We start from the raw sequence: 25,649 nt of genomic DNA, 5'->3' as shown, positions 1-25,649 counted from the left end.
GTACCGAACATGACCAATGTTGTCTTTCTCAAATGTTGGATGATAGGAGCAACATTTATAGGTAACATAAATACAGTTTTGAGTGATAGTCCTTCAAATGAAACGTTGCACTTAACGATTTTAATGCCACTTACTTGAACAGTTCTTTTCGTCACTTCTATCACGGCAATGTCGACGACCATCACATTGGAAGAATGATGCAATGCATTCCCCGTCATCACATTTGAAGAGAGATTCATCGGAACAATCCTCTGGTTAAATTTGAAGAGATGAAAATGACAAAACATAATAATCAAAAAAATGGCAAATTCTATGTACACAGCACAGAAAAGAACACTTGCATTTATGAATCTGCAGGAACGCTAGATATCGTTATCTCAAAAGCAATTCATCTTTTCAACAGTAATCTCTCTCTCTCTCTCTCTCTCTCTCTCTCTCTCTCTCTCCTCTCTCTCTCTCTGATTATATCTATTCCTATATGAGTCGAATATTCGAAATGAACGAAACTTACCACTATTACAACCAATCTTGTCACTCAAATCTTTGCAACCGATATACCTATCGCACACATTTCCGTATTTGTAGGCGCAAACACCATTTTGGCAAAGGAAGAGGCTTGACCGGTCGCACTCTTTTAAAAGAGAAAAACATCACATTTGAAAGTTAATAGAAATTATTAACTGCAGTGATGACAAAAGTGATGTTTTAACAATGAAAACTAATTGTGATATCGAATTTTTCGAATAGACATATGGTCAAATTATGACTGAAAGTACAACCCAGCGCTTATAAAAGCTTCTCTATATAGCACTGTTCCTGCTCGACCAGACCGTAAAATATAAGTACATCTCAACATTTGTTAGCCTCACTGGTGAATAATTACCCGAAACTGTACAAGAGGGCTGACACATTTAAATCCAAGAGACTAAAATGTCAGCAGAGCGAAAATGTTGGAAGCCTTGAAGGGAGATTCTGATTAGAGAGGTGACTGATTTGTAATAAGGGAACTATGTAATCAGGTTCAGGAGAGTAAAGCTGATAAATAAGCAAAGGAAGGTTACTTAAAAGTGACCAGACCCGTGGAAGTACGACAATGCAGCGTAAGCATGCTTGTGGCCATTTCTTCGGAACACACCAAAAATGTCTAACTTTAGCCAGTCACACTGATTCACACTGGTTACTTCTTCCCCATTACATAACAATATTCTTGAACTCTTTGTAATTCGTGAAGAATAGAAATCACATCTAAATTTGCATGACCTCTGTCGAAAGCACGACGTTAAAATAATTATATTTGCAAAAGTTATATTCATCATTAATGCGAAACATACTTCCAGAAAAAGTCAAATATGACGACAATTTTTAAAAATGAATTAAACTTACTGCATCCAATTTCGTCACTGCTGTCGCGACAATCGGGATAACCATCACATCTATCTTCACTGTCAATGCACATCCCATTATCACACTGAATCTGGGTGGCATTACATGCTGCAAACGATACACAGTTTACTTATCATTACTAAAAAGCCTGCAGTTTTCTTTCATCGTGGCCTAGTGTTAAAGTTTTTGCCTTGTTAAACTTTACCTGCGTGCGTACTTTTCATCCACAAGCAACTAGCAGATAACAAAGCCCCACTACTCTTCCGAGGTTCTTGTACATTATGCTTGTCCTAAATTATATTTTTCTTCATTTTGGAGGAACACAGAGCTTATATGACAAGGGCAAGACATGGGCGAAACTTATTTAAAAAATACAAACGTCTACATAAATAGTATACTCACGTCTGCTACAGTTACGTTCATCACTTGCATCTCCACAATGATCATATCCGTCACACAAAGTTTGAAGAGGGCGACAAAACCCGTTGTCACAAACAAAATTGTGACCATTGCATTCTGTAATTTAGAAGGGCAAGGAATTAATGAAAAAGTATCATGCTTATCCGATCGGATGTTAAGTTCGTTATCTTGAAGGATGCAACAACGTTTGAAAATTGCCTTTCACAAGGAAGAACCCGACTTTCATCACTTTTTTTTAAATAGTGAGGGTTACCACTTGACCCGCATATCACTCTTATAAATCGTTATGGAAAGGAAAATATAGATAATATACTGTACTATCACATTTACCACGATATATTGTGGATACCTTAAACGCAAATTCAATTTAAGACACTTATTTACAGCAAGTTTCGACCACAAGTTTTACGTGAACGTGGACACAACACGTCACGAATTCTTGTGGTGACGTCGCCAATTTTTGTGACAACTCCAGATCCAAAAGTGGGAATAAATTTTGATAGTGACAATACACGTTGCGTGAAACAGCTATCTCCATGTAAAATTTTCTATGCCGTCCAGTATTCGCTCAAATCAACAACAGCAGAAATTTGTAACGATTTATGTGTACATACATTTATATAAAACTCGTAGACGACATTGAGTCATGATAGAGCTTATTCCCCTACAATTGTTTAATTAAAATCAGCACGTTATTTTAGGCACTCACCACAGTCACTTTCGTCCGAATTATCTCCACAGTTATCGTTACCATCGCATACGAAATACTTATCAAGGCATACACCATTGCGGCATTGGAAACGGTTATGATCTTCACAATCTGTGAACATAATAGTTGCAATAAACACGGCCTCCAAACACTTTATTCCAGAAAAGTTGTCTCAACCATCCAATGGCATTTCAATCTAATTTGAAGCTTTAACTCTGTGAGGTGCACCTTTTTGTTTCATTTACATATTTTTTGTGATTTTCTTCCACTGCCAGAGCTTTTCAGTAATGTATCATATATATATATATATATATATATATATATATATATATATATAATATATATATATATATATATATATATATATATATATATATATATATAATATACTTGTGAATGAAAAGTGACCCATGGGGGACTCGAACCACACCCCCCGTAAACATTACCGATGCTCTACCAACTGAGCTAATGGATCAGTCGGTACAATGAGAGGGGTAAATTTGAAATGACTCACCATACGAATTTTTTATATGAAATATACTGGTGAATGAAAAGTGACCCATGCGGGACTGTATATTATATATATATATATATATATATATAATAGTATATATATATTATATATATATATATATAATATAATATATATATATATATATATATATATATATATATAAATACATGAAATTGTAAAAGAACAAAAGTATTCCTCACCTCCACAACCAATTTCGTCACTTCCATCGTTACATTGAGGGAAGCCGTCGCATCTGTCTCCGTACCAATACAGGCATTCGCCGCTTTCACATTGATATCCGTCGATACACTCTTCATACACTAAAAATATTCGAGAAATCACTTAATCACACTGCTCAAAGGCAAGTAATGTAAGCAACGGTGTGCTGCGGCATTTTGTAATACTGACGTGTTTTGTAATAACTTACGCAAAATGTAATAAGGGGTATCAGCATTTTGTAATAACTGACGCATTTTGTAATAACGTCTGCAGTATTTTGTAATAAACCAGTCTACGCGTTTTGTAACAAGGGTATCAGCATTTTGTAATAAAAATTTGTCTACGCAAAATGTTACAAGGGTATCAGCATTTTGTAATAATTCGCACTTTGTAATAACAGTTAACGCATTTTGTAATAATTTTAAAAACTTTTCCCAGTTTTAAAGCATTAACATATATTTTATTGACTTTGAATTGGTATTACAAAGTGTGTATTTACTCGTTAAGTAAGTACAAACATTGATCGCTCCCTGACTTCAATTTCAAATTAGAAAGACTTAATTTTCGATAGCTGTCAATCAGTATTTTTAACAACTGATCATCTGAGGTAGGTAACTACAAGATTTTGACTAGTTTATTATCATATATTTGAGAGAATCATTGGTATACACAGTCAGTTGATTTATTAAATAGAGGATAGCGACATTCTTTCTGATGTATTGCAGACAACCAGCAGACAATCAACAGGTAGATACTGGGATAAAATAACATATAATAACATAAAGTAAATTATTATACATCTGCCTTCGCAAACAATTGAATCGAGCTTCCGTAAAAACGGGCACGTAACGGGCATGCAATAACCCCTTTACTTTCATATTTGATGATAAACATTGCGTCATTGAATGGCTCCATATTGAAACTCCATACTGTACTTTGAAAATAACTTCTGATAAAAGAATCAGAAGTAAATGTATTACGACTGTTTGAAGGTGAAAAATATTATGAGGTAATAACGAAAGTTCACCAAGACGGCACTGAACAAATATGGCACGACATCGCTGCTCGGCTCGTACATCGAATGTTGGATGAGCGCGCGATGTAAACAAAGATGGCGCTTACCCTTAACCCGCTCGCAGTTAAGAAAGCGATGCAGAATATGCCTCTAAAGTGTATGGAATAATGCATCGGAAACGACGGGTGCATATATTCTTAATAAAAAAGGAGATGTATGATAATAATTATTACGAAAATACCGCAAAGTAAGCACTTAGACATTAGTGCAACGCATCGCCCGACGCGTTAAACGCGCGCTAATGACTACATGTACATGTATGTGTCTTTATAAGCTTACATTCTTTGCGTTATTTTCGTAATAACCTTAACTATACTGAAGTACACTAAAGTAAACTAAACTAAACTAAACTAAACTAAACTAAACTAAACTAAACTAAACTAAACTAAACTAAACTAAACTAAACTAAACTAAACTAAACTAAACTAAACTAAACTAAAATAGTCGGAATAATCTGATGTTTTAGTGATTTGACTTGTTTAGCTACTAAAGCGGAAGTATATCTGACCTGTTGAGTATGTATGTATGTATGTATGTATGTATGTATGTATGTATGTATGTATGTATGTATGTATGTATGTATGTATGTATGTATGTATGTATGTATGTATGTATGTATGTATGTATGTATGTATGTATGTATGTATGTATGTATGTATGTATGTATGATGTATGTATGTATGTATGTATGTATGTATGTATGTATGTATGTCTGCATTTATGTGGGTAGGGAAGGAGGCAGGGAGGGAGGCAGGGAGGGAGGGAGGAAAGAGTGTCTGAGTATGCCTGTCTATCTATCTATCTGTCTGTCTGTCTGTCTGTCTGTCTATCTATCTTTCTATGGCTGTTATCATTTAATGATAATGGCAGATATTTGGCAGGTATAACCAGTAGGATAGCGAATCAAATTTAGGTTAAAGGTATACTGTCACCTGTTCAAATTTTGCCACAGTTACCATGGAAAGAGAAAATCTAACCAATCACAGATTTTAAGCGGGTGGCCGCTTTTTAAAAACAGCCCCCTTACATGGCATTTTGAATACCTAGGAATGCCCCTTTGACCATATATGGGCATATTTAGATTACATATGATTGTATACCTTTAATCATAGTATTGCAGGGCAGCTTATCCTAGCTCGTTGGCTACTAGACAATTTTTACCATTGGGCGATAGCGTAGATTCAAAGGAGGAACACAACGGGAAAGAAATAGATGTGAGAAGACAAAGCCATGGCTCAGTAGATATGAATTTTCACCTTTTACATACAAGGAAAAGTGGCTGGTCTGTCGATAGAGCTTTATTTTGTCCTTGTCTATGGGATGATTAAAATAAATTATCATTCAGTATTTAATTGACTGCTTCACGTCAGTGTTTATTTCAGTATATTTTGATAAATATCAGCTGTCAGCATTGACATATTAACGTGCCCCTCCCGTCTTATTACCGTAAATTATCGACAATCAACTTAGGAGAATTAAAACATATCATACGTATAGAAGTTGCACCTTTCGTACGTTTATTTTCCACTTTAACCCTTTGCACCCCGAGGCCCTGGGGTGGAGTTGACATTTGAAAGTACCATCTAGCATGACGTCTGACTTCTTAAATTAACAAAGACTGTCCCCCATACCATTATCTTTTTTGAATCACAATAAAATACTTGTCCCAAAATATGCAAATTATGGTCACGTGATCTCATTAAGTATTCAAAATGGCCACCAATATATAAAATATTGTATTTTTTCAACATATTTCTTTATTTTCATAGGAATTCCTCATTAATTCATCATTTTTCATCACCAAACCTGTTTTCTATCACGTCAGCATGGACTGAAATGAAATTGTGAAAAAATTTTTGAAAAAACACTGATATTTTGTATCATTTTGACCTGCTAAGTGTAATGTAAACAAAGGCTCTGTATAAGTGTTAGGTCGGTCAAAGCATAATGTAACATAACATCCAGCACCTAATATTATGAAATATTTCCCACAGTAAGTATGTATGTTTTGAATGACAATGACACACTTGTCCCAAAAATATGCTAATCTGGTCATGTGACCTAATTAGGTATTCAAAATGGCCGCCAACAATATAAATTTATCATTATTTTTACATGTTTTCCAATTTTCCAGTATAAGATAATCGATATTGTATCATATCCAAATGCTAAATAACATTTTATGCTCCCATGACCATGGACTTTGATGTAAACTTTATATATTATGATAAACCTTACACAGATTTGATAAACCTTACACAGATTTTCTTCTCTTCACTCATAAGTGAAGAATTACACACAGCGCCCTTGAATAGGGGTCAGACAAGTCAAGATATCCTATTTTATAACATCTGACTATTGAATTTATCAAACTTTGTCCACAATTACAAGATATTTTTGGAATTGTAGTATTTCAATTGCCCCAAAAATATGCAAATACTGGTCACATGACCTCATTAAATATTCAAAATGGCCACCAGTATTCTAAATTTACAATGATTTTCACATATTGCTTCTCTTTCTGACGACATTCTAAAGAATTTATCACTTCCAATTTCTCAATTATGTCTAAATGTATATTAGATTCTGTTGTCTACAACTGATGGTTCCAGGAAAATTTTGTAACATCATTTTTATGAACCCAATAAAAGCTTCGTTCAAATCACAGTGTACACTAACATTACAATATTTTTTTGCAAAACTGAGAATTTGATCATTGGAGTTTTGCAAACTTCATCCAATATACATGCAAAAACATAAGAATACACAATTTTATTGTAACCGAAAACAATATTTATTGTTTTTCTTTAGTAAAAAAAAGTAAAAATAATGTAGTAACGCCCTAAAAATCAGACCAAAACCCTCAAAATGTCACAAGGGAACCATTTCTGGATAAGGTGGGTTTTGTGGCATGTACATCATTAGTATAACCAGATATGAACTGAAGGTGCTCACGTGTTTTACAACAGGTTCATTAATAGTAATTCGCTTCACAGAATGTTGGATATCCAGTAACAGACTTAACAGTACTCAACAGAACAACTAGACCTACTAATGTGACCCCTGAATGGAAGAAATGACTTTGAGTTTGACAAAATTACAAACTTAGTTATCAAGCATTGAAATTGACTGCTGATGACTCGACATGTATTGACATACTGGACGCATGAAATAATACAGTATGACATGAATTACTGCATACCTTTTGAGTGTTATGAAGTTGTGTAAAACAATTGTACCTTTGACCTGTCTCATGTTAAAGTGACTGACAAACAACGAGCAAGGAGATGTTACGCAACATTTGCACACCTCAGGATAATCACTAACCAAAACACAAGAACAAAGACAGACATTCTGATAGCAGTTCAATTGAGCACACGACGCGGAGTAGAAGACAGACTTCTGATAAGACTAGACGTGTATACGGTCTACTGCCAGTAAGCATCTCTGACGTGGATTTATTGTATTATGATTTTCAATATTCCTGTCAATAAACCAAATTCATACCAATATAATCGACACTAGTGTGAGACGGTAATAAGAACAATTAGATATCTGTCATAAAATTATATGTAACAGGTTTCATCAACTTTCGCACAGTACTCTCAGAGTTAAATCAATAATTACAAAACTTTATTGAATATGTAAATGAGCTAGTAATTAACTTGACACGCCCTATGCTTCTCAGTACAATTAAATATGTATCAGATCAATATCTGTGGCAAGTTTCATCAAATGTAATGCTGTAAATTTTGAGTAATATCACCAATGTCAAAGTTCATTAGCTATGCCAATAAACCCTTAATTAACTCCACATATCTAAATGCTTTACACCACTGCAGTATCTGCAGCAGATTTCATCACATTTGGTGCAGATATTTCGGAATTGTATGACTAATTACAAAACTTCATAAAATATTCAAATGAGCTACTTGTTAACTTGACACTGCCAAATGCTTGTACAATTAGATATATATCAGATCAATATCTGTACCAGATTTCACTGACTTTAGTGCTGAATTTCAGAGTTATATACCTAATTACAAAGTTCATTGAATATGCAAATGAACCCTTAATTAACTGGGTGACACTACTAAGTGCTTTACACCATAGTTAGATATCAGTCAGATCAGTATCTGCAGCAGAATTCATCAAATTTGATGCAGTTATATCAGAGTTATATGACTAATTATAAAACTTCATAAAATATGCAAATGAGCTATTTATTAACTTGACACTGCCAAATGCTTCTTAGTATAATTAGATATATATCAGATCAATATTTGTTGCACGTATCAGCAAGTTTGGTGCAGGAATTTCAGAGTTATGTCACTAATAACAAAAGTTCATTAAATATGCAAATGAGCAGATAATTGACATGACACTCACATTATCATTATAATGTTCTGAGAATGTCATCTGTGAAAAGTTTCGTGGAATTTTGTGCAGTATTTCTTGATATATGTCTACATTGTCATTACCGTCTCCATAGGGAAACCACTGTACGGAAAAAAATGATATTGCATAACTTCATTAATATGCAAGCCACACTAACCAAAATCTAATCAGTTCTTGCAAGTAGGATATGGTACCTGTGTACCAAATCTGATTTTTGAATCTGTTCAGGCGTTTTTGAGTTATCGTGTAAACAGACAGACAGACAGACACACACGGACAGACAGACAGACATCGCTATGACATTAGCCCACGTGTGAACACGTGAGCTAGTAAAATTAGGTCTTAGAACACTACACTGTCAATGTTGATGATGTCGCTGTCTTTTATCATATTCTGAGCTCTGCATGTCATCTCCAAGCCTTCCTCTTTCCATCCGCCACCAGTAACATTGAAGAGAAAAACATGCAGAAAGGTCTGCAGTATATTGTCTTTTCAAAGTACGGTACTGTATGTAAAACCTACTAAAACTTTCTCAGTTTGTTTTCTCAATTATAAATCGCATACAATAAATCTCATTCTGTCTTCAATTGCATTTTGACTGTCAACTCAGACCCCCTTATATGGCGTTATTATGATAACCTAGCACTGGTAGTGAGATATAATCTCGACATCATTGTATGCTATTACATTTTTAAGTATTCAGAAACCACAAAGCATTTTGAAATACCTACAATATCAGCGGATGTTTATAATTATTACAAAATGCGTTAACTAATGTTACAAAACGCGTTTTATTACAAAACGCTGATACCCTTATTACAAATCGCGTAAACAATATTTTATTACAAAATGCTGATACCCTTATTACAAAATGCGTAGACCATTTTATTACAAAATGCTGATACCCTTATTACATTTTGCGTAAGTTGTTACAAAATGCGTCATATTACAAAATGCCGCAGTACAGACGGGTACACGCCATCATAAACATATGACGGTATTTTCATGTAGTTGAATTCGTTTACACATACCGCATGAATTTCCACCTTTGGCCTCGTCACTCCAGTCACCGCAGTCATCTCTCGTGTCACATACTTCAAAGCCGTGGATACAAGCTCCGTTCGAACATTCAAATTCCTGAATTCCATTGCAGGCTTCAAAGAAAATATTGACAACAACATTTAACAGGAGTAAGTGGCTGCAGCTCTGGAATAATATAATTTATAATGTTATACGTCTGAGCATAGACTACATAAAATATCAGATGAAGGTAAACCTCGGCCATCGGAATACTCACAGCAATTGCGCCCCCCTCTAGCTTCGTCACTCCAGTCGCCACAGTCGTTGTACTTGTTGCAAGTGTCACCCTCATCAATGCAAAAGCCATTATCGCACAGATGATCACTGTATCCTTCACAAGCTTCTACGTGTTTTGAGAAAAATAATATATTATACGTGGATCAGTCCAAGATTTACTTACGATTGTATGGAAAGCCAATCGAACATTAGTAATGTGAATAAATTACACACTTGAATAGGATTGGGACGCTCTCATTGGTATATGTTGGCTATAATAATGGGTTTAATATCCGCTCTTGATGACGCTGAAAAGATGAATCTCTCGTGTGAAATAAAACAATAGTTTGGGACACAGTACAATGCTGTTATTCAAAAGTTCCACTCACCACACCAGTGTTCATCACTTGTGTCTGTGGCGCCACAATCAATCTTCCCATCACACCGTAGCGTCGCTGAAATGCATCTACCATGTTCACAGTCAAACGCTGTGCACTTTTCACCTATGCCACAGATAGTAATAAATGAAAACAAATGTTATAAACGGGGTTTGGTTCTCCTTCAGGTTTGAAATGTTATGATTTTGGCGGGTATGATATTTACTTCATAAAATAATCTGCATTCTTTCGATAAAATCTCTAAGTAACATTTCAACTGGACTATTTATGTCCCCTACTGGGAGAGAGAGAGAGAGAGAGAGAGAGAGAGAGAGAGAGAGAGAAGAGAGAGAGAGAGAGAGAGAGAGAGAAATCTACATTCATCTGTAGAATACAATTGTTGTTTATCAGCCAACAATACCCTCCAGAACTAATTTGAATTATTTGTAAATTAAGTTAATCTGAAGCTCTCCCCTGAATTGTGCTTTTAATAGTGGAAATAAGCATGAACTATTCGAGAAAGTAGCTTTTTAGCGTGTTAGGAAATAAACAGAAACTTGATGTTTCAGTGAATATCGAAAAATTACAAAAAAATTGCCTTACCGCAGTATAGTTCATCTTCTGAATAATAACACTGACTTATACCATCACACACTAAACTTTCATATAAACAGCGGCCTCGACACCAAAATGCTCCCGGCTGGCTACAATCTAAAAGCATAGAAAAACAAACCCACACGGCCTTATTTAGAGAAATGAATACACAAATGTCACTAATGCTACATATAGCAAACTTGTACATTTCGTCAGTCCTAGCAGTACTGAATGCAGTTAGCTTGCAGCATATGCGATCTTCAGTTGCAAAGAACTAAAAAGGGTTGCCGGGCATTGTACATTGAATACAGTGTCATGGCTGACGTAAATTGTGTTTCGTATATACCACGACGTCTATAAAGTGGAAGCAGATACAGTATACTTTCACAAGATACCATTTATGCGTTTTCACCTGATCTGTGGAAAGTGGGCAACCCCCCTCCTCCCCCGATATTATGGACTACGCAGCGACGGAATTTGAGTATCAGTTGTAAGACTGCAGTTAGTAGTGTCTCCAGAAGAGCTCGTGGAGTATCCCATCGTCGACAAGCACCTACCACAGTCTTTCTCATCGCTGAAATCTTCGCAATCGCCATAACCGTTGCAAACAGACGCCTTATCGACACACTCTCCACTGTCGCATTTGAAGTTCACGTCTTCCTTGCAAGCTAGTGAATAGATGTTGAAAAGTTCACAGATTAAAAATAAATATCATAGTTAATCCCTTAAAGCTATGGCTCTACCATAATTGTCGATAACTATGATTACTGTGTTTGCTAATTAATGATGGATAGCCCCACGTTGAACTTACAAAAGGAGTCGATACATCAACTATTTTGAACATAGGACGTAAAAGTTAAAGTCATGGCTGCGATAGATATGAACGTGTATACCTCAATATGACCTTATGGACAGGACAAGAAACTTTTTCGGTGCACAATCTTAAAAATGTTAATGTGAAGTTAGAGATCAGATGTTTGCTTAATAACGGAAAGCACTTATAAGGAATGGGGTGTACATACGGCAACCAATTTCATCGCTGTTATCACCACAATCATCTTCGCCATCGCATTGGTAATCCAAGGGTACAAAATATCCATTGGAACATCCAAATAATTCCTCCGCTGGATCTCCAAAAATATGCGAAGATAAAATCAGTATAGCATGTTCTCATGAACATATACGTTTTCAAATAAATAAGACTTGTATTAAAAAAAAATTAAGCATTTGCTGTAGGCAACCGAATTAAAGTAGGTTACTAAATGTTAACAATCACTGGCAGAAGTACCTGAACAATTTTTCTCATCACTTCTATCTGGGCAATGTCTGTGTCCATCACATCGGAAAATGGCTGCAATGCATTCTCCGTCGTCACATAGGAAAAGAGAATCATCGTCGCATTCTGGGAAGAAATGTTTCTGTACTTAATTTTCAGTTGTTCTACAATAATTGAGAAGTGATTAACTAGAGTAAGACTTGGTTTTGACCAGTTAACTTCATATATGCACTCGCAACTCGCTCGTTCATAAATGTCGTGAACTGGTCAAAATCTCGTGGTATACCGTCTCTGGGTGTGCTTTATTGCTTAAATACAGTACAACACAATATTATATAACACAGCACAGAACAGTGCACTTAATTGTGGCCCAGTCCATTGCAGTGGGAAGCGGTGAATTGCAGTTGTGAATAATGTAATGTAGTGTAATGAAGTGTAATGTAATGTTAAATATATACGGCTATATTATGTTATGCGACGCAATACAGTTCTTTTACCGGTTCAATAATGCATTGCACGCTATACTAGGGTATATAAAGCGTACGCTAATGATAGAACTTTTTAGCAGGTTACATCCTGACCTATATTTTCGTCGCCAATGGATATTAAAAATGCGATATTTTTCGACATTGTCAATATGTGTCATTCTGGTTTAATCACATCAGTTTCAATAATCAAGGTTATAAGATAAAAAGAAAGTATGATTTGAGCCAGCGAATATAACAATAAGCAGAACAAAGAATTAAAATCACTGGTGAATGTGTAGTCATTACTTATTCACATGCATGGCACAGGTATCAATCCTTTGTAACTTGTCTGATTATAAGTAAGTTAATCTTAACAAGCAAATTCTTGGAGACCTTGTGTCAAACTTACCACTATTACAACCAACTTTTTCGCTTGCGTCCGCACATCCGTCACCAGGGTAGATGTAATCATAGCAACGATCGTGCACGGAACTGCACACACCATTGGCGCAAAGGAACTGCTTTTCTCCAGTGCATTCTATGCAGATATAAATTTATTAATTATATTCTAAAACTTTTGTGATTATGTTATTTGTTTTTTCTTACAATATAGCTATCATAGAACTTTAGTGCGATTATGACATTACTTGCATGATCAAGTGACGTCAATATAAGGGAACAGAAATATAATAGTAGAAACACGTGGGGACACCTTTTTGCATGATAGCATACTCCTAGATAGAAAACTAATATCGTATACAAATCCTATGATAATATTTACATATGATTAAATGTGACAATTTTTCGAAAACGTTGATGATGCAATGGATTTTACATTAGTTCTGTTTCAAAATGATCTACGATCTTTGTCGTAGACACATGTACTGTCAGTAATATTTGGTGTGTTTGGCCCTCCAAGGTCCACTTACAAGGCACTAATTGGCCAGACCCTTTCTGTTATTTTTCAAAAGTCCTTATCAAGGGGTTCTTAATATGAGATTCAGTAATTTCACTTTAATTGTGGAGGCAAACGTTGAATGAAATCATTCCTTTTTGCAGAGTTTAACCGAAAGTTGGTCGTATTATGCAATGAACCTGTCTGCAAGCAGATACTATGAGTTTAATGAGCTTAACGTTGGCATAATGTCAGAATACCTCTACATACAACTACTCTAGGGTTGAACATTACGTCTTATAAGTCATACTTACTGCAGCCTTTTTCATCGCTATGATCAGTGCAGTCTCCCCAACCATTACATCGATATTCGCCGTAAATGCACATGCCATTATCACATCGGAATTCATCGGACTTGCAGGCTATACAAGTAAGATTAAGATACAGCTATTTTGGTTATGTGGTTTTCTATACATAGGTTCACTGTTCGTCTGCCAAGAAGCTTCTCTTCGATTATTGCAGTGACGACAGAAATCGTTATATCCGCCGACAAGGTCAGAATAAACGTGCTAATAATGTACAAGATATGTTGATACTTTTACACGAGTTGGACGAGAATAATGCGCCATGTTTTGTTGCCTATGAATTGTCACGATTACCACCAATTGATATTAATCATATCGATGTTTCTGTCCTTATCAAAGAGATAAAACTATTGCAACAAGAAGTATCTAAATTTAAGAAAAGCCGTTGTTCTGATGATTGTGGAAGTCTGAGGGCTGATTTGACTCTACTGCGTAATGAATTCTCGGTGCTCAAGAATTCACTAGATCAACAGGTGGTCGGTGTTGAGCCTGTTCCTGTACCGGCTGTTTCTAGAATTACTGATCAGTCATCTAGTGATAAATCTGACGACGAAGACACTGATGTTAAAGAATTATATACATCGAGTTCATATAGTGATGCAATAAAACGAATACATCGACAAGATGAGTCAGTCACAGGACACACCGGGAATGTCCATAAAACAACACCGGGTGCATTCATTGGCGTCGGTCAAGGCGTTAACCTCGAGGTACCAACTCGTACAGTGACGGCATCGAATGATGGCGATTTTACTATGGTGAAACGTCGGAATCGACGTGCAACGAGTAAAATGAGATCGACGGTCACTGGTGCGAACACCACAATGTCGACATCTTTGAAAGCTGCAAATGTATACCCACCCGCTGAACTGTTCGTTAGTCGTCTGCAACCGAATACAACAGGTACTGACATTATTCAACACCTAAATAAATTAGGTTTTATTGACATCAAAGCTGAAACTCTGAAAACAAAATATGACTCATATGCTTCTTTTAAGATAATTACTACGGCTGATAATAGCAAAGCTTTGATGAATTCCAGTATCTGGCCGTCGGGCATCTTGGTACGAAGATTCTATCCAGCAAAAAAGTAACTGTTCTCTATGAATTTAAACATTACATCATATAACTGTCGAGGGATCAAATCATCCATTCAAACGGTTAAAGATATCTGCGATTCATGCGATGTGTGTTTTTTACAAGAGCATTGGCTCACGAAATCAGAGTTGGCGTCGCTTTCACAGATCAGTGACGATTTCTATGCAATTGGAGAGACTGCTATGAATGATGAGTCAGGTGTACGATTTGGCCGGCCATATGGTGGCGTAGCCATTTTATGGAGAAAATCACTAAAAAGCGTTAATATTAAGCGCTATGATGATAGTCGATTAATTGGTTTAGAGATTGGCCATGGCTCTAGTTCTCTCTTGCTTATTAATATTTATATGCCAACTGAAAATAATGAAAACCACCATGTTTTCCTTGAGTACTTACAAAAAGTTCAACACTGTATGGTGGAAACTCCGACCAATGCCGTCATGGTTATGGGCGATTGGAACGCAAATGTTCATAAATCGTCTTTTGGTAATGAAATGATGTCTTTTTGCAATGATAATAATCTTATTTGCTCAGACCTTAGTCTGTTAGAGGGTAACAACCCAAATAATTTTACATATATCAGTGAAGCACATCATACTACGTCATGGCTTGACCATTGTGTCTCCACTGTCACTGCCCACAACGCCATCACAGATATTTCCATTTTACATCAATACATAGGGTCAGATCACTTTCCTATAAATGTGTGTTGTAATCTTAATGACCTTCAGAAGTATGAATTGACAAAGTCTCATTTTGACAAAACTGGTTATATTAATTGGTCCTCTTTGGATGATTATTCTCTGTCAAAATATCACTCTTTAACAGGTGACAAACTCAGTAAAATCAAAATCTCTAGCCAGGTGTTTGGATGCCATGATGTTCACTGTAATAATCCTTCCCATACATCTGCTATAGATGGATTGTACAATGAAATTGTGAACGCTTTACGTCTTGCTGCTGTTGAAAGTCTACATTCAGAGTACAAAAGTAATACAAAATGTGTACCTGGTTGGAATCAGCATGTGAAGGATTACCACAATCTGGCTCGGGATGCATTTATTCTATGGCGTGATATCAGAAACCTAGATGTGGACCTATTTTTGATATTATGAGGAAAACTCGTGCAAAATTTAAATATTTTTTGAAGTGTTGTAGACAAAACGAAGACCAAATACGAGCTGATCAGATTTCTGACGCTTTTAATTGTAAAGATAAGAGACAATTTTGGAAATATGTGGGTTCTAAAAAGTCTGTAACACTTTCATCGTCAGTTGGAGGGTGTAACGGGCACCAAAATATTGCAGACATGTGGCGTGACCACTTTTCTGGGCTTTTGTCAAGCGTTTCAAATAACGACAGCGAATCTTTTGTACCAACAAGTGTGTCTAATGTTCACTTTTCAAATGAAATGATGGTCACACCTGCTGAGATTATGCAGGCCATTGACAGGCTCACTGTTGGCAAGGCTGTTGGTCCAGATGCCATTGCCTCTGAACACATAAAATATGCACATAGACGTCTGAGTACACTCTTGTCAATTCTGTTATCCTCCGTTCATGTTCATGGGTTTTTGCCTTCTCGAATGCTGGACACTACATTGGTGCCACTTTTAAAAGATAAGAATGGTGATATTACTGACTCTAATAATTATCGACCTATCGCCATCACTACGTCTATTTCCAAATTATACGAAATTATCATGTTGGAGAGGTGCAAGCATCATCTTACTACAAGTGACCATCAATTCGGCTTTAAAGAAAATCATTCAACAGATATGTGTATTTTCCTTCTAAAAGAAGTTATTGACTTTTATAACCGGCATAACAGTCCCGTGGTCCTGTGTTTTCTTGATGCCACAAAGGCATTTGATAGAATTAACCATTGGACGTTATTCCATAAACTGATCAACAGATCTGTTCCAATGTATTTAATTAGATTGTTATTGTACTGGTACAGACACCAGGAATTTCGTATTCGATGGGGTCATATTTTATCTGACCCTTTCCCAGTGTATAATGATGTCAGACAGGGAGGTATACTCTCACCTTGGCTTTTTGCAGTATATGTGGACAATCTTAGTAATCAGCTAGACTCTACCAAAACCGGGTGTTTCCTTGCTGGAAAATGTGTAAATCATCTGTTGTATGCAGACGATATTGTCCTTATTGTCCTTCGATTAAAGGACTAAATGTACTCATCAAACATTGTTGTAGCTTTGCAGCTAATAATGACATTGTCTTTAATGCTAAAAAATCGAAATGTTTGTTGGTTAAACCACTACGTTGTAAAATCTCACGTTTTCCCAATGTCTACCTACATGACACCATTCTGAAATTTGTCGACAAACACTGTTATTTGGGTGTAATTCTGAATTCATCGGGTGATGACAATGATGATATCAGGCGACAATTGAGGTCTTTGTACTCTAAAGCGAATTTATTGATCCGTAAATTTTGTAAATGTTCCACTAAAGTTAAGTTTACCCTCTTTCAAAGTTATTGTTCTTCAATGTATTGTTCACATTTATGGAGTTCTTACACCAAACAGAATTTGAGTGATGTTCGTGTTGCGTATAATAATTCTTTCAGAATTTTGTTAAATATCAGAACCGAATAAGCATTAGTGATACTTTTGTGCAGAACTGCATTTCGACATTTGACAGTAAGCAGCGGGCTATGAGGGCTCGTTTTTACATTAGACTTAACAGGAGTATTAATACCTTGATAAGTGCAGTCATGTCTGATTATATTAGAAGAGAGAGTAAATGGTGGAAAAGGGTGATGTCCACAGTATTTTAATCATTAACTTTGGTTTCCCATTTTTGTCGTATTGCTATTTTGGCATTTTATTTGGTTTGCTGTGACTTTTTTTGTTTCAATCGATTGTAACTTTTGTTGTTGTTATTTTTTATACTTTTCTTCTCTGAGCTGGCTCTCGAAATAAAGTTATTATTATTAAGAACTGTTAACGAGTCACATATTTACTCCACTCTGACCGGTATACCATTTGCTGATGGAGATTTTCGTAATTTCAGATGAGGACGGTTCCTTTTGAAACTCTGTACAGAATAGGTAATTTTTGTATAGAAACAAAGTTCTGGCTTTTGTACATCAAAATTGACAACATTGGAATTATTGCATCTAAAATTACTTTAGTGCGCTTAAACACCTGTCCCTTTAATAACTATATACACATTTCTCAGCATGCTCTAGTGGAGTTGACGATAATATGACTGTATTGGCAAAGTCCCCTCTGAATATGTTACGGCATTCGTTACTCTGTGGGGTGCCCGTTTAGATTTTATCATTATTTTGATCTCCATTGAAATTTTGAATGTCATATGAAATAAACAACACGACTTGTACACAATGGCATGATCATTATTATCAAGGGACGCAATAGAATACGACAAAAGAGAAAAGTTGTTACAGTACTTCAATTATGTCTCTCAAAATTGTGTTATCAACCATATGGCTTCGACCGTAAATATCCATGAATTAACCATATTGCATGTTATTTACAAGAACGTGCGAAAGCTGAGTTAAACTTGATGTGATGGGAACAAAGACCACGACGAAGTTCATTCGTCATAATTCACCTATACAAATATGTTGTACATCATTTGTTTAGTAGATTAAAGTTCATTTGCCTTGCAAAAGCTGCTGATATCAGAACACGTGCTCTAGTGTTTGTGAATCTAGTAGCATAACTCACATCCGCAGTTCCTTTCGTCACTTGCATCGCCGCAGTGATCGTAGCCGTCACATTGCACTTGATTAGGAACACAAAATCCATTATCACAAACGAAATTGCTTCCTGTGCATTCTGTAAAATAATGAATACCTTATTTATCATGCATTTCCGTAACTACAACAACATGTGCTCGAGTTACAATGTATTTACAAGAATTACGCTTTCTAGAGTTAAAAACCTATGATCTGTATGCTTTCCACAGTACCGTTGTTTTTGAATGACGAACTCTAAAACGATTGCTCATCAGCTAGTTTTAAAAATGTATCAGCAGCCTCTCAATGCTTTTAATGTCTTATTTAGTATTCATTATTCATGCACTAGTAACCAGTTTTCTATCTTCCAATACACACGCGAGGCGGACAATGAGCAATATTAATTTGCCCTGACTCCAGTCAGAATTAAACTTGGAGAATACGAAGACTTTTAAGCCTGTATATATGTTCTTCTGTATATATTGTTTGAAAAATAAAAAGGAACAATGTTCCTCTCTTATAACGTTACAGTGTTGACTGTTCAGCAAAACTTACTGCAGTTTACTTCGTCCGTGGCATCTCCACAATCATCATAGCCGTCGCATACATTATCTTTGTATATGCAGACACCATTACCGCACCGGAATCGATAGGAAACGTCACAGTCTGAACAGTAATGAAATAACAAATGATTATCTTATAATAATTAAGTAAGTACGTAAGTAAGTAAGTAAGTAATAAGTAAGTAAGTAAGTAAGTAAGTAGTAAGTAAGTAAGTAAGTAAGTAAGTAAGTAAGTAAGTAAGTAAGTAAGTAAGTAAGTAAGGAAGGAAGGAAGGAAGGAAGGAAGGGAGGAAGGAAGTACAAGATATACGTATGTGTGTGTATGTATGTATGTATGTATGTATGTATGTATGTATGTATGTATGTCTGTATGTATGTCTGTATGTATGTATGTATGTATGTATGTATGTATGTATGTATGTATGTATGTATGTATGTATGTATGTATGTATGTATGTATGTATGTATGTATGTATGTATGTATGTATGTATGTATGTATGTATGTATGTATGTATGTATGTATGTATGTATGTACGTATGTATCACACGATGTAAATCTTTCAATGAAACATATATTTTTACAGTGTAGTTGTACCCGAAGTATTTCTAAACTTAGAGAGAATCTATATACGAAAATACGAATAAGATACTGAGAGATAGGAAACGCCAACAGCAGAAAGTATGTCAACCTGAAAAAGTCGTATGACACCTTGCAGAAATGCATGAAACTTAGCTTAACGATCCTTTACTTTGTACATCAAGCAATTTCTCAAAGAGCAATTTTCATTGCCCTACCAAATCCTTCTCTCTTACCAATAAGATCTCTAGATGTTCACATAATGAAGGGATGTGTTGTTGTCGTATATCCACTCTGAAAAGTTTCAGACAGAGCTTACCGCAGTTTTCTTCATCCGAAATGTCGCCGTCCCCGCAGTTAAAGTAACCATCGCATAGATACCAGTCATTTATACACACACCATTATTGCATTGGAATTTCTCATTAGATTCCGTACAGTCTTTCGTTATGAAAAACAAAACAAAAGAAACCGAAAAGAGAATAATTCAGCAAGCGAGATGAAATAGGTTAGACTACTCTGATCAATAAATGATATGGAAAGTCAAATCGTCATATTTACGATGAATAGGGTTAGGTCATTTAAGAAGTTCTATGGTAGATGGATATGTTGTCTCGAAATATGACACGTCTGTTTCTCATATGATCGGTTGAGCATACCAACAGGTTAAGCCTATTAGCCATTCCGTACACCTGGTACCATCACGAAATGGTAGTTCAAGATGACCCCCCCCCCCCACCACACACACACACACTTGTTACTGTCATTTTCTTTTAGTTTTCGGCCTGGGAACTAATATATTTGCTTTGAATGATAGTCGATCATTGGACTAGTGCTGATGTCTTATTATAACTTCTTATCAACAAAGTGCGGCGCGAACGCAATTTATGCTGGATATAAATCGTGCAATAAGCAGCGGATGAAACCCCACTTTACCATTGTGTTTAGTGATTAATGATGGTGTAAGCTCAACAAAATTGTTTGGCTGTATATGATGACATTAACAAGTACAGTGGGCATATTTGCTGATATGAAAATGACTGACTAATGTCATTATACAGGATGATATGACCCAGTTAAATTCAATTTGATGAATGCCTAGAAAATCTTACTTTCACATCCTATTTCATCACTCTGGTCATAGCAGTCTGGGTAGCCATCACACCGAGCTCCGTACCATCCTATGCACTGACCACTGTCGCATTGAAATCCGTCCTTACAGTCTTCGTAATCTATTGCACAGAAATGTTTTCAAAATCATGATAAGATAGAAAGGTAGCGAAAGTTAAGATTATTGCTATTTTATTCACCATTGAATACTAACTAGATTGGTGTGTTCAAATTAAAAGAAGAGTTTTCTACTTCCAATTGTCTTCTCTCATGACACGTAGCATGGGAACATATCGAACTTCCCTGTTGCATACAATATGTCGACAAGCCGAAGTCTACAAGAAGCAAATTGTATAAATGGAATCAAGCATTATCCCTTGCAAGGTTGATTTTTTATAGAAATTAACAACAACACACCTGTAGGTGAGCTTTTCTCGACTGCCAAATCATCGTCAAAATTTCAACGAATTTGTATTGTTAATTAGGGTTAAAGAAGGGAATATTTTAGGATATCTTGAAATCAAGTATGGTGATATTACAGTAAATGTATTACTACCATCTCTTACCTTATAAAAGTAATTTGTATTTTCAAGACAATAACGTTAAAATAATAATTTGTTGTAATGTATATGCATGCTCTGCCTACTAATCACAGAATGAACAGACACTGGGCAAACTTTGCTTGTGTCACATGGTATGGTAACCTTGCACAACGACATCATATATACTCTTGCAAGCTATTTTCGAAAGTTTTTACGACAACAAAGTGTTAAAGTTAAATACAAAATTCACTTACCACATGAATTGCCACCCTTGCCTTCGTCACTCCAGTCACCACAATCATTGAAAGTGTCACAGACGTAGTAATCCTGAATGCACGCTCCATTAGCGCAGAGGAATTCATAACCTCCACTGCAAGCTAATAAGGGAAAAATAAAAACTAGTTGATGTGCTGTCAGAATTCATAATCACCTATCATTCTACGAGAACCAAGGCACAGGAAAGTATCCTCTGAATATACTTGACCATCTCGTGAAATGCAATGAAATTTACGATAAATTATAGGAACCGTTTTGTCCACAAACAGTTTTGTTCCAGGACGTGCGAATGACTAAAAAAAGGTACTCCATTTATACGGCAAACTTACATATTAATTCTACTTCTTGAACATTGTCTGATGAAATGATAATGAACTTCAAATCATGCAACAGCACTAGCCGAAGTGTTTGTAGAAAACTTTAACTCACAGCAATTATTTCCGCCCCGCGATTCATCACTCCAGTCTCCACATTCGTTGTAAGTGTTGCACTCATGATAGTGTGGAATGCACACGCCATTATCACAGAGAAATTCGCTGCCAGAGTTACAAGAACCTAAAAGTTTAAAACCAAACATAAACTGGTGTTGAGTAAATAAGTGATGGTTGACGAAGTTATAAACTTACACACATCCCAACGATATGAAACACTATTATCGTCTAATGGATATTTACATTTTAGACAGACAAAGAAAAGAGACATTACAAAGCGTGTATCAGCATCCGATGTGTACAATTTTAGTTTAGCATCATCATTCAATGGACGAGTTAAGACTTTCAACTTACCACACCATTGTTCATCACTTGGATCTTCATTGTAGCAGTCAAAGTTGCCATTGCAATGCAGATCTGACGTAAGACATCTCCCAGTGTGGCATTCAAAGCCTTTGCATTTGTCACCTTAAATGGAACAATTAATAAATCATGGGAAATCAATATTTGCCTGTGAAATTACAGATACCAAATTCATTTACATCATTCTACAAAACAAAATGGGTATTTACTTTCCATTTGTTTATCGTAAAGAGAAACTGGGGATGTATAAGTCTCCTGGCTTATCAAGACAGACATGTACATAAATGAAGCCCTTACTAGACAAAAATTTGCGTCCCTGGAATTGTAAAAAGAAGGCGATATGTTTTGACAGAAAATCACTACAGATGCGCGGTAAATAGATCTAAGAGCAAGATAGTTGTCAGTAATTTAACTCACCACAATGGAATTCATCTCTGTAGCAATGAGAGACACCATCACAGAGAAGACTTTCAGGAATACACTCATACCCACACCAATAGCTACCTGGTAAGCTGCAATCTGAGTAAAGCAAAGAATTAGTTTCACAGTTGTTATGATGTGTCATGTGATGGTATGTGTAGGTAGGTAGATGTGTAGATATACGTAGGCGTGTAGGTAGGTAGGTATCTTTCTATCCTCCATCTATCCGTCTATTTATCCTTCTATCATCTATGTATCCATGGGTGTGCGTATGTTTTTACGTGTGTAAATGTGCATGCATGCATCTAAACTGATCATTTCAATGATGATCTGACGCTCTTAGACGTATTGTGATGCGTGAGAATATTTTGATCAAAGTTGATAATTATACTTACCACAATATTTTTCATCACTCCAATCGCCGCAGTTATTAGTACCGTCACAGGCTAAATCTCGATGAATGCACAAACTATTGTCACAGTTGTACATAGCCTCACTACAGTCTAAAAAACACAAAAATTATATTTATAAAAGTGTAAAGGTTTACAAGCCAATTCATATGTACATATAGCTGTGAAGAAACGATCTGATGTAGTTGCATCATTTATTTCCTTTACTTAATAACAGCTTTAGAATCGAGTACTGCAATTCTACAAGTATATGATGATGGCCTGGAATCCTTACTTCTTAAGTTAATACTTACTGCAATTCAACTCATCACTCAAATCTTCACAGTCAATGTAGCCATCACATCGCCGCCAACCGTCTATGCACTGACCGTTGTCACACAAGAAGTTATATTCATCACAGGCTGCAACAGATTGAGAAACACGCTGTTTTCTCGTTACTGTCACTCTGTGGAGCAAGTTTATTCCTTTTTACAATTTACCATTGCTCTTGATCCTAAATGAACTGATATCAAATTTCTTTGAAGGAAAGAGAAATTTCTATCTTTTCTGTAAATAACACTTTTTGAGATATTCTCAGTTGTTAACGTCCAGGAGTTTCAATTTGTGAATTGGAAGGAAATACCGATAAAAGGAACTTACGGCATCCGAGTTCATCAGTGTAGTCGTCACAATCTGCATATCCATTACAAACCCAGTAATCGGGAATGCATCTACTGGTATCACACAGAAACTCGTTTTCTTCACAAGCTATGTATAGTAAGACAAATGTATACCCAATACATTTAAAATTCGTCGACCTTGTTATATCACACTGAAAGTGGAGTTTTACTTACGGTAGAATGCTCCTCTTGGAGTTTTAAAACTCTAATCTTTTTTATCTGCCACTTGTGGGGGTCATTTGGAAGCTCATGGAGTATGTGGCATTTTCACCGACTTGTTGAAAACTGACAATTTTGTTTTATCAATAAAGTTAACACATAGATGGCGGCCATTTTGAATTTCAAGTGTCGAGTAATAACATGTTTCTCTGCACACCCTAAAATGGGTTCTCTAGTACCAAATATTGTGCGGTGACCCCTGACTTTCACTTGTTATTTAGACAGTAAATACTTTCAAATTTCTTAACTGATTGTTTGAGAAAATTAACCTATGTCTTTTGATTTCGACTACGCTATTTATGAACGCATTGACCGTGATCAATCTTGTGGGCACTATTGCGATTACCCGTACCGCCTGGCATACAATAGAGTCACTCTTCAAACGGATGGAAAATCTTCATGTGTTCAAACAATGATGCCTGGCACATCACCAACACTTTGGCAGTTTTGATTCAAACTTCATGAGCATTTTAGGAAACGCTAAATAAATGTCACTTAAACGCTTTTATTAATTATAGTATCTCATTGTTTCTTTAGATTTTAAACGTTTGATCTAACGCTATGACAACATGATAATATATTGACATGAACCGCTCATCACAAATGATGAACTCACTGCAGTTTTTCTCATCACTTCCGTCCCCACAGTGATCATAACCATCACAGACGTCCCAGTTGTTGAGACAGAGGCCGTTGTCACATTTAAACTCATATTCCTCACATGCTGAAAGGTAAGAGAAGAATACATATTGTCATTATGTTGCATACGTGTACTTAAATCAAAGATTTGTTTTCGACCAATACTGAGCCGGACGCCTGTCACCAGGCACAGTATAATGCAGGTATCCACAATGGTTGACCGAGTGCATTATATTTTGACAGTTAAGCACGGAATGGTCATCTTAAGACATACCTTTGTTAGACTCAAGCACGATTTCATCGCATCAGCATTAGCTTTAACCCGAAAGCACAAACTTACTGCAATTCTTTTCATCACTGACGTCGCCACAATCATCATAACGATCGCAGACATACCAGGACGGGATACAGCGTCCGTTATCACATTGGAATTCATATTCCTCACAGGCTGTAAGACAATGTATTGTATTTGTTAATCAAACAACCTTTTTCTACTTATTTTTTGAAATTTTATAAAATATTGCGCATTGAATACCCTCTAACAAAAGGTGAGGTATATCCCTGTCATACTTAAACTAAACTTTTGTAAAATCTTGAATCATTGCGTGACTTTTACATTATTGTTAT

The 25,649-nt window shown here is 35.9% G+C and overlaps 1 protein-coding gene across 1 annotated transcript in view; it reads right to left on the bottom strand.

Annotated features, from left to right (window-relative positions):
* Window positions 1–25,649, bottom strand: part of LOC139143018 (low-density lipoprotein receptor-related protein 1B-like) — a 41,879-nt gene that overhangs the window by 6,329 nt on the left and 9,901 nt on the right. The window contains exons 7-34 of the mRNA XM_070713208.1: window positions 25,363–25,470; window positions 25,000–25,107; window positions 24,145–24,252; window positions 23,799–23,906; window positions 23,491–23,598; window positions 23,093–23,194; window positions 22,667–22,780; window positions 22,311–22,436; window positions 21,860–21,982; window positions 21,066–21,185; window positions 20,275–20,394; window positions 19,370–19,480; window positions 18,804–18,914; window positions 13,938–14,045; window positions 13,138–13,266; window positions 12,274–12,387; window positions 12,008–12,109; window positions 11,543–11,653; window positions 10,995–11,102; window positions 10,404–10,517; window positions 10,016–10,141; window positions 9,750–9,872; window positions 3,227–3,346; window positions 2,513–2,623; window positions 1,786–1,899; window positions 1,384–1,491; window positions 512–631; window positions 135–251 (exon numbers count right to left, since the gene is read on the bottom strand). Coding sequence (XP_070569309.1) covers window positions 135–251; window positions 512–631; window positions 1,384–1,491; window positions 1,786–1,899; window positions 2,513–2,623; window positions 3,227–3,346; window positions 9,750–9,872; window positions 10,016–10,141; window positions 10,404–10,517; window positions 10,995–11,102; window positions 11,543–11,653; window positions 12,008–12,109; window positions 12,274–12,387; window positions 13,138–13,266; window positions 13,938–14,045; window positions 18,804–18,914; window positions 19,370–19,480; window positions 20,275–20,394; window positions 21,066–21,185; window positions 21,860–21,982; window positions 22,311–22,436; window positions 22,667–22,780; window positions 23,093–23,194; window positions 23,491–23,598; window positions 23,799–23,906; window positions 24,145–24,252; window positions 25,000–25,107; window positions 25,363–25,470 — 3,192 coding nt within the window. The remainder of the gene's footprint in view (window positions 1–134; window positions 252–511; window positions 632–1,383; window positions 1,492–1,785; window positions 1,900–2,512; window positions 2,624–3,226; window positions 3,347–9,749; window positions 9,873–10,015; window positions 10,142–10,403; window positions 10,518–10,994; window positions 11,103–11,542; window positions 11,654–12,007; window positions 12,110–12,273; window positions 12,388–13,137; window positions 13,267–13,937; window positions 14,046–18,803; window positions 18,915–19,369; window positions 19,481–20,274; window positions 20,395–21,065; window positions 21,186–21,859; window positions 21,983–22,310; window positions 22,437–22,666; window positions 22,781–23,092; window positions 23,195–23,490; window positions 23,599–23,798; window positions 23,907–24,144; window positions 24,253–24,999; window positions 25,108–25,362; window positions 25,471–25,649) is intronic.

The sequence above is a fragment of the Ptychodera flava genome, chromosome 10, assembly GCF_041260155.1.
Source record: "Ptychodera flava strain L36383 chromosome 10, AS_Pfla_20210202, whole genome shotgun sequence".
In the NCBI taxonomy this organism is placed as follows: domain Eukaryota; kingdom Metazoa; phylum Hemichordata; class Enteropneusta; family Ptychoderidae; genus Ptychodera; species Ptychodera flava.
Note: the sequence above shows the minus strand (reverse complement) of the source record. Positions and strands in the feature narration are given on the sequence as shown.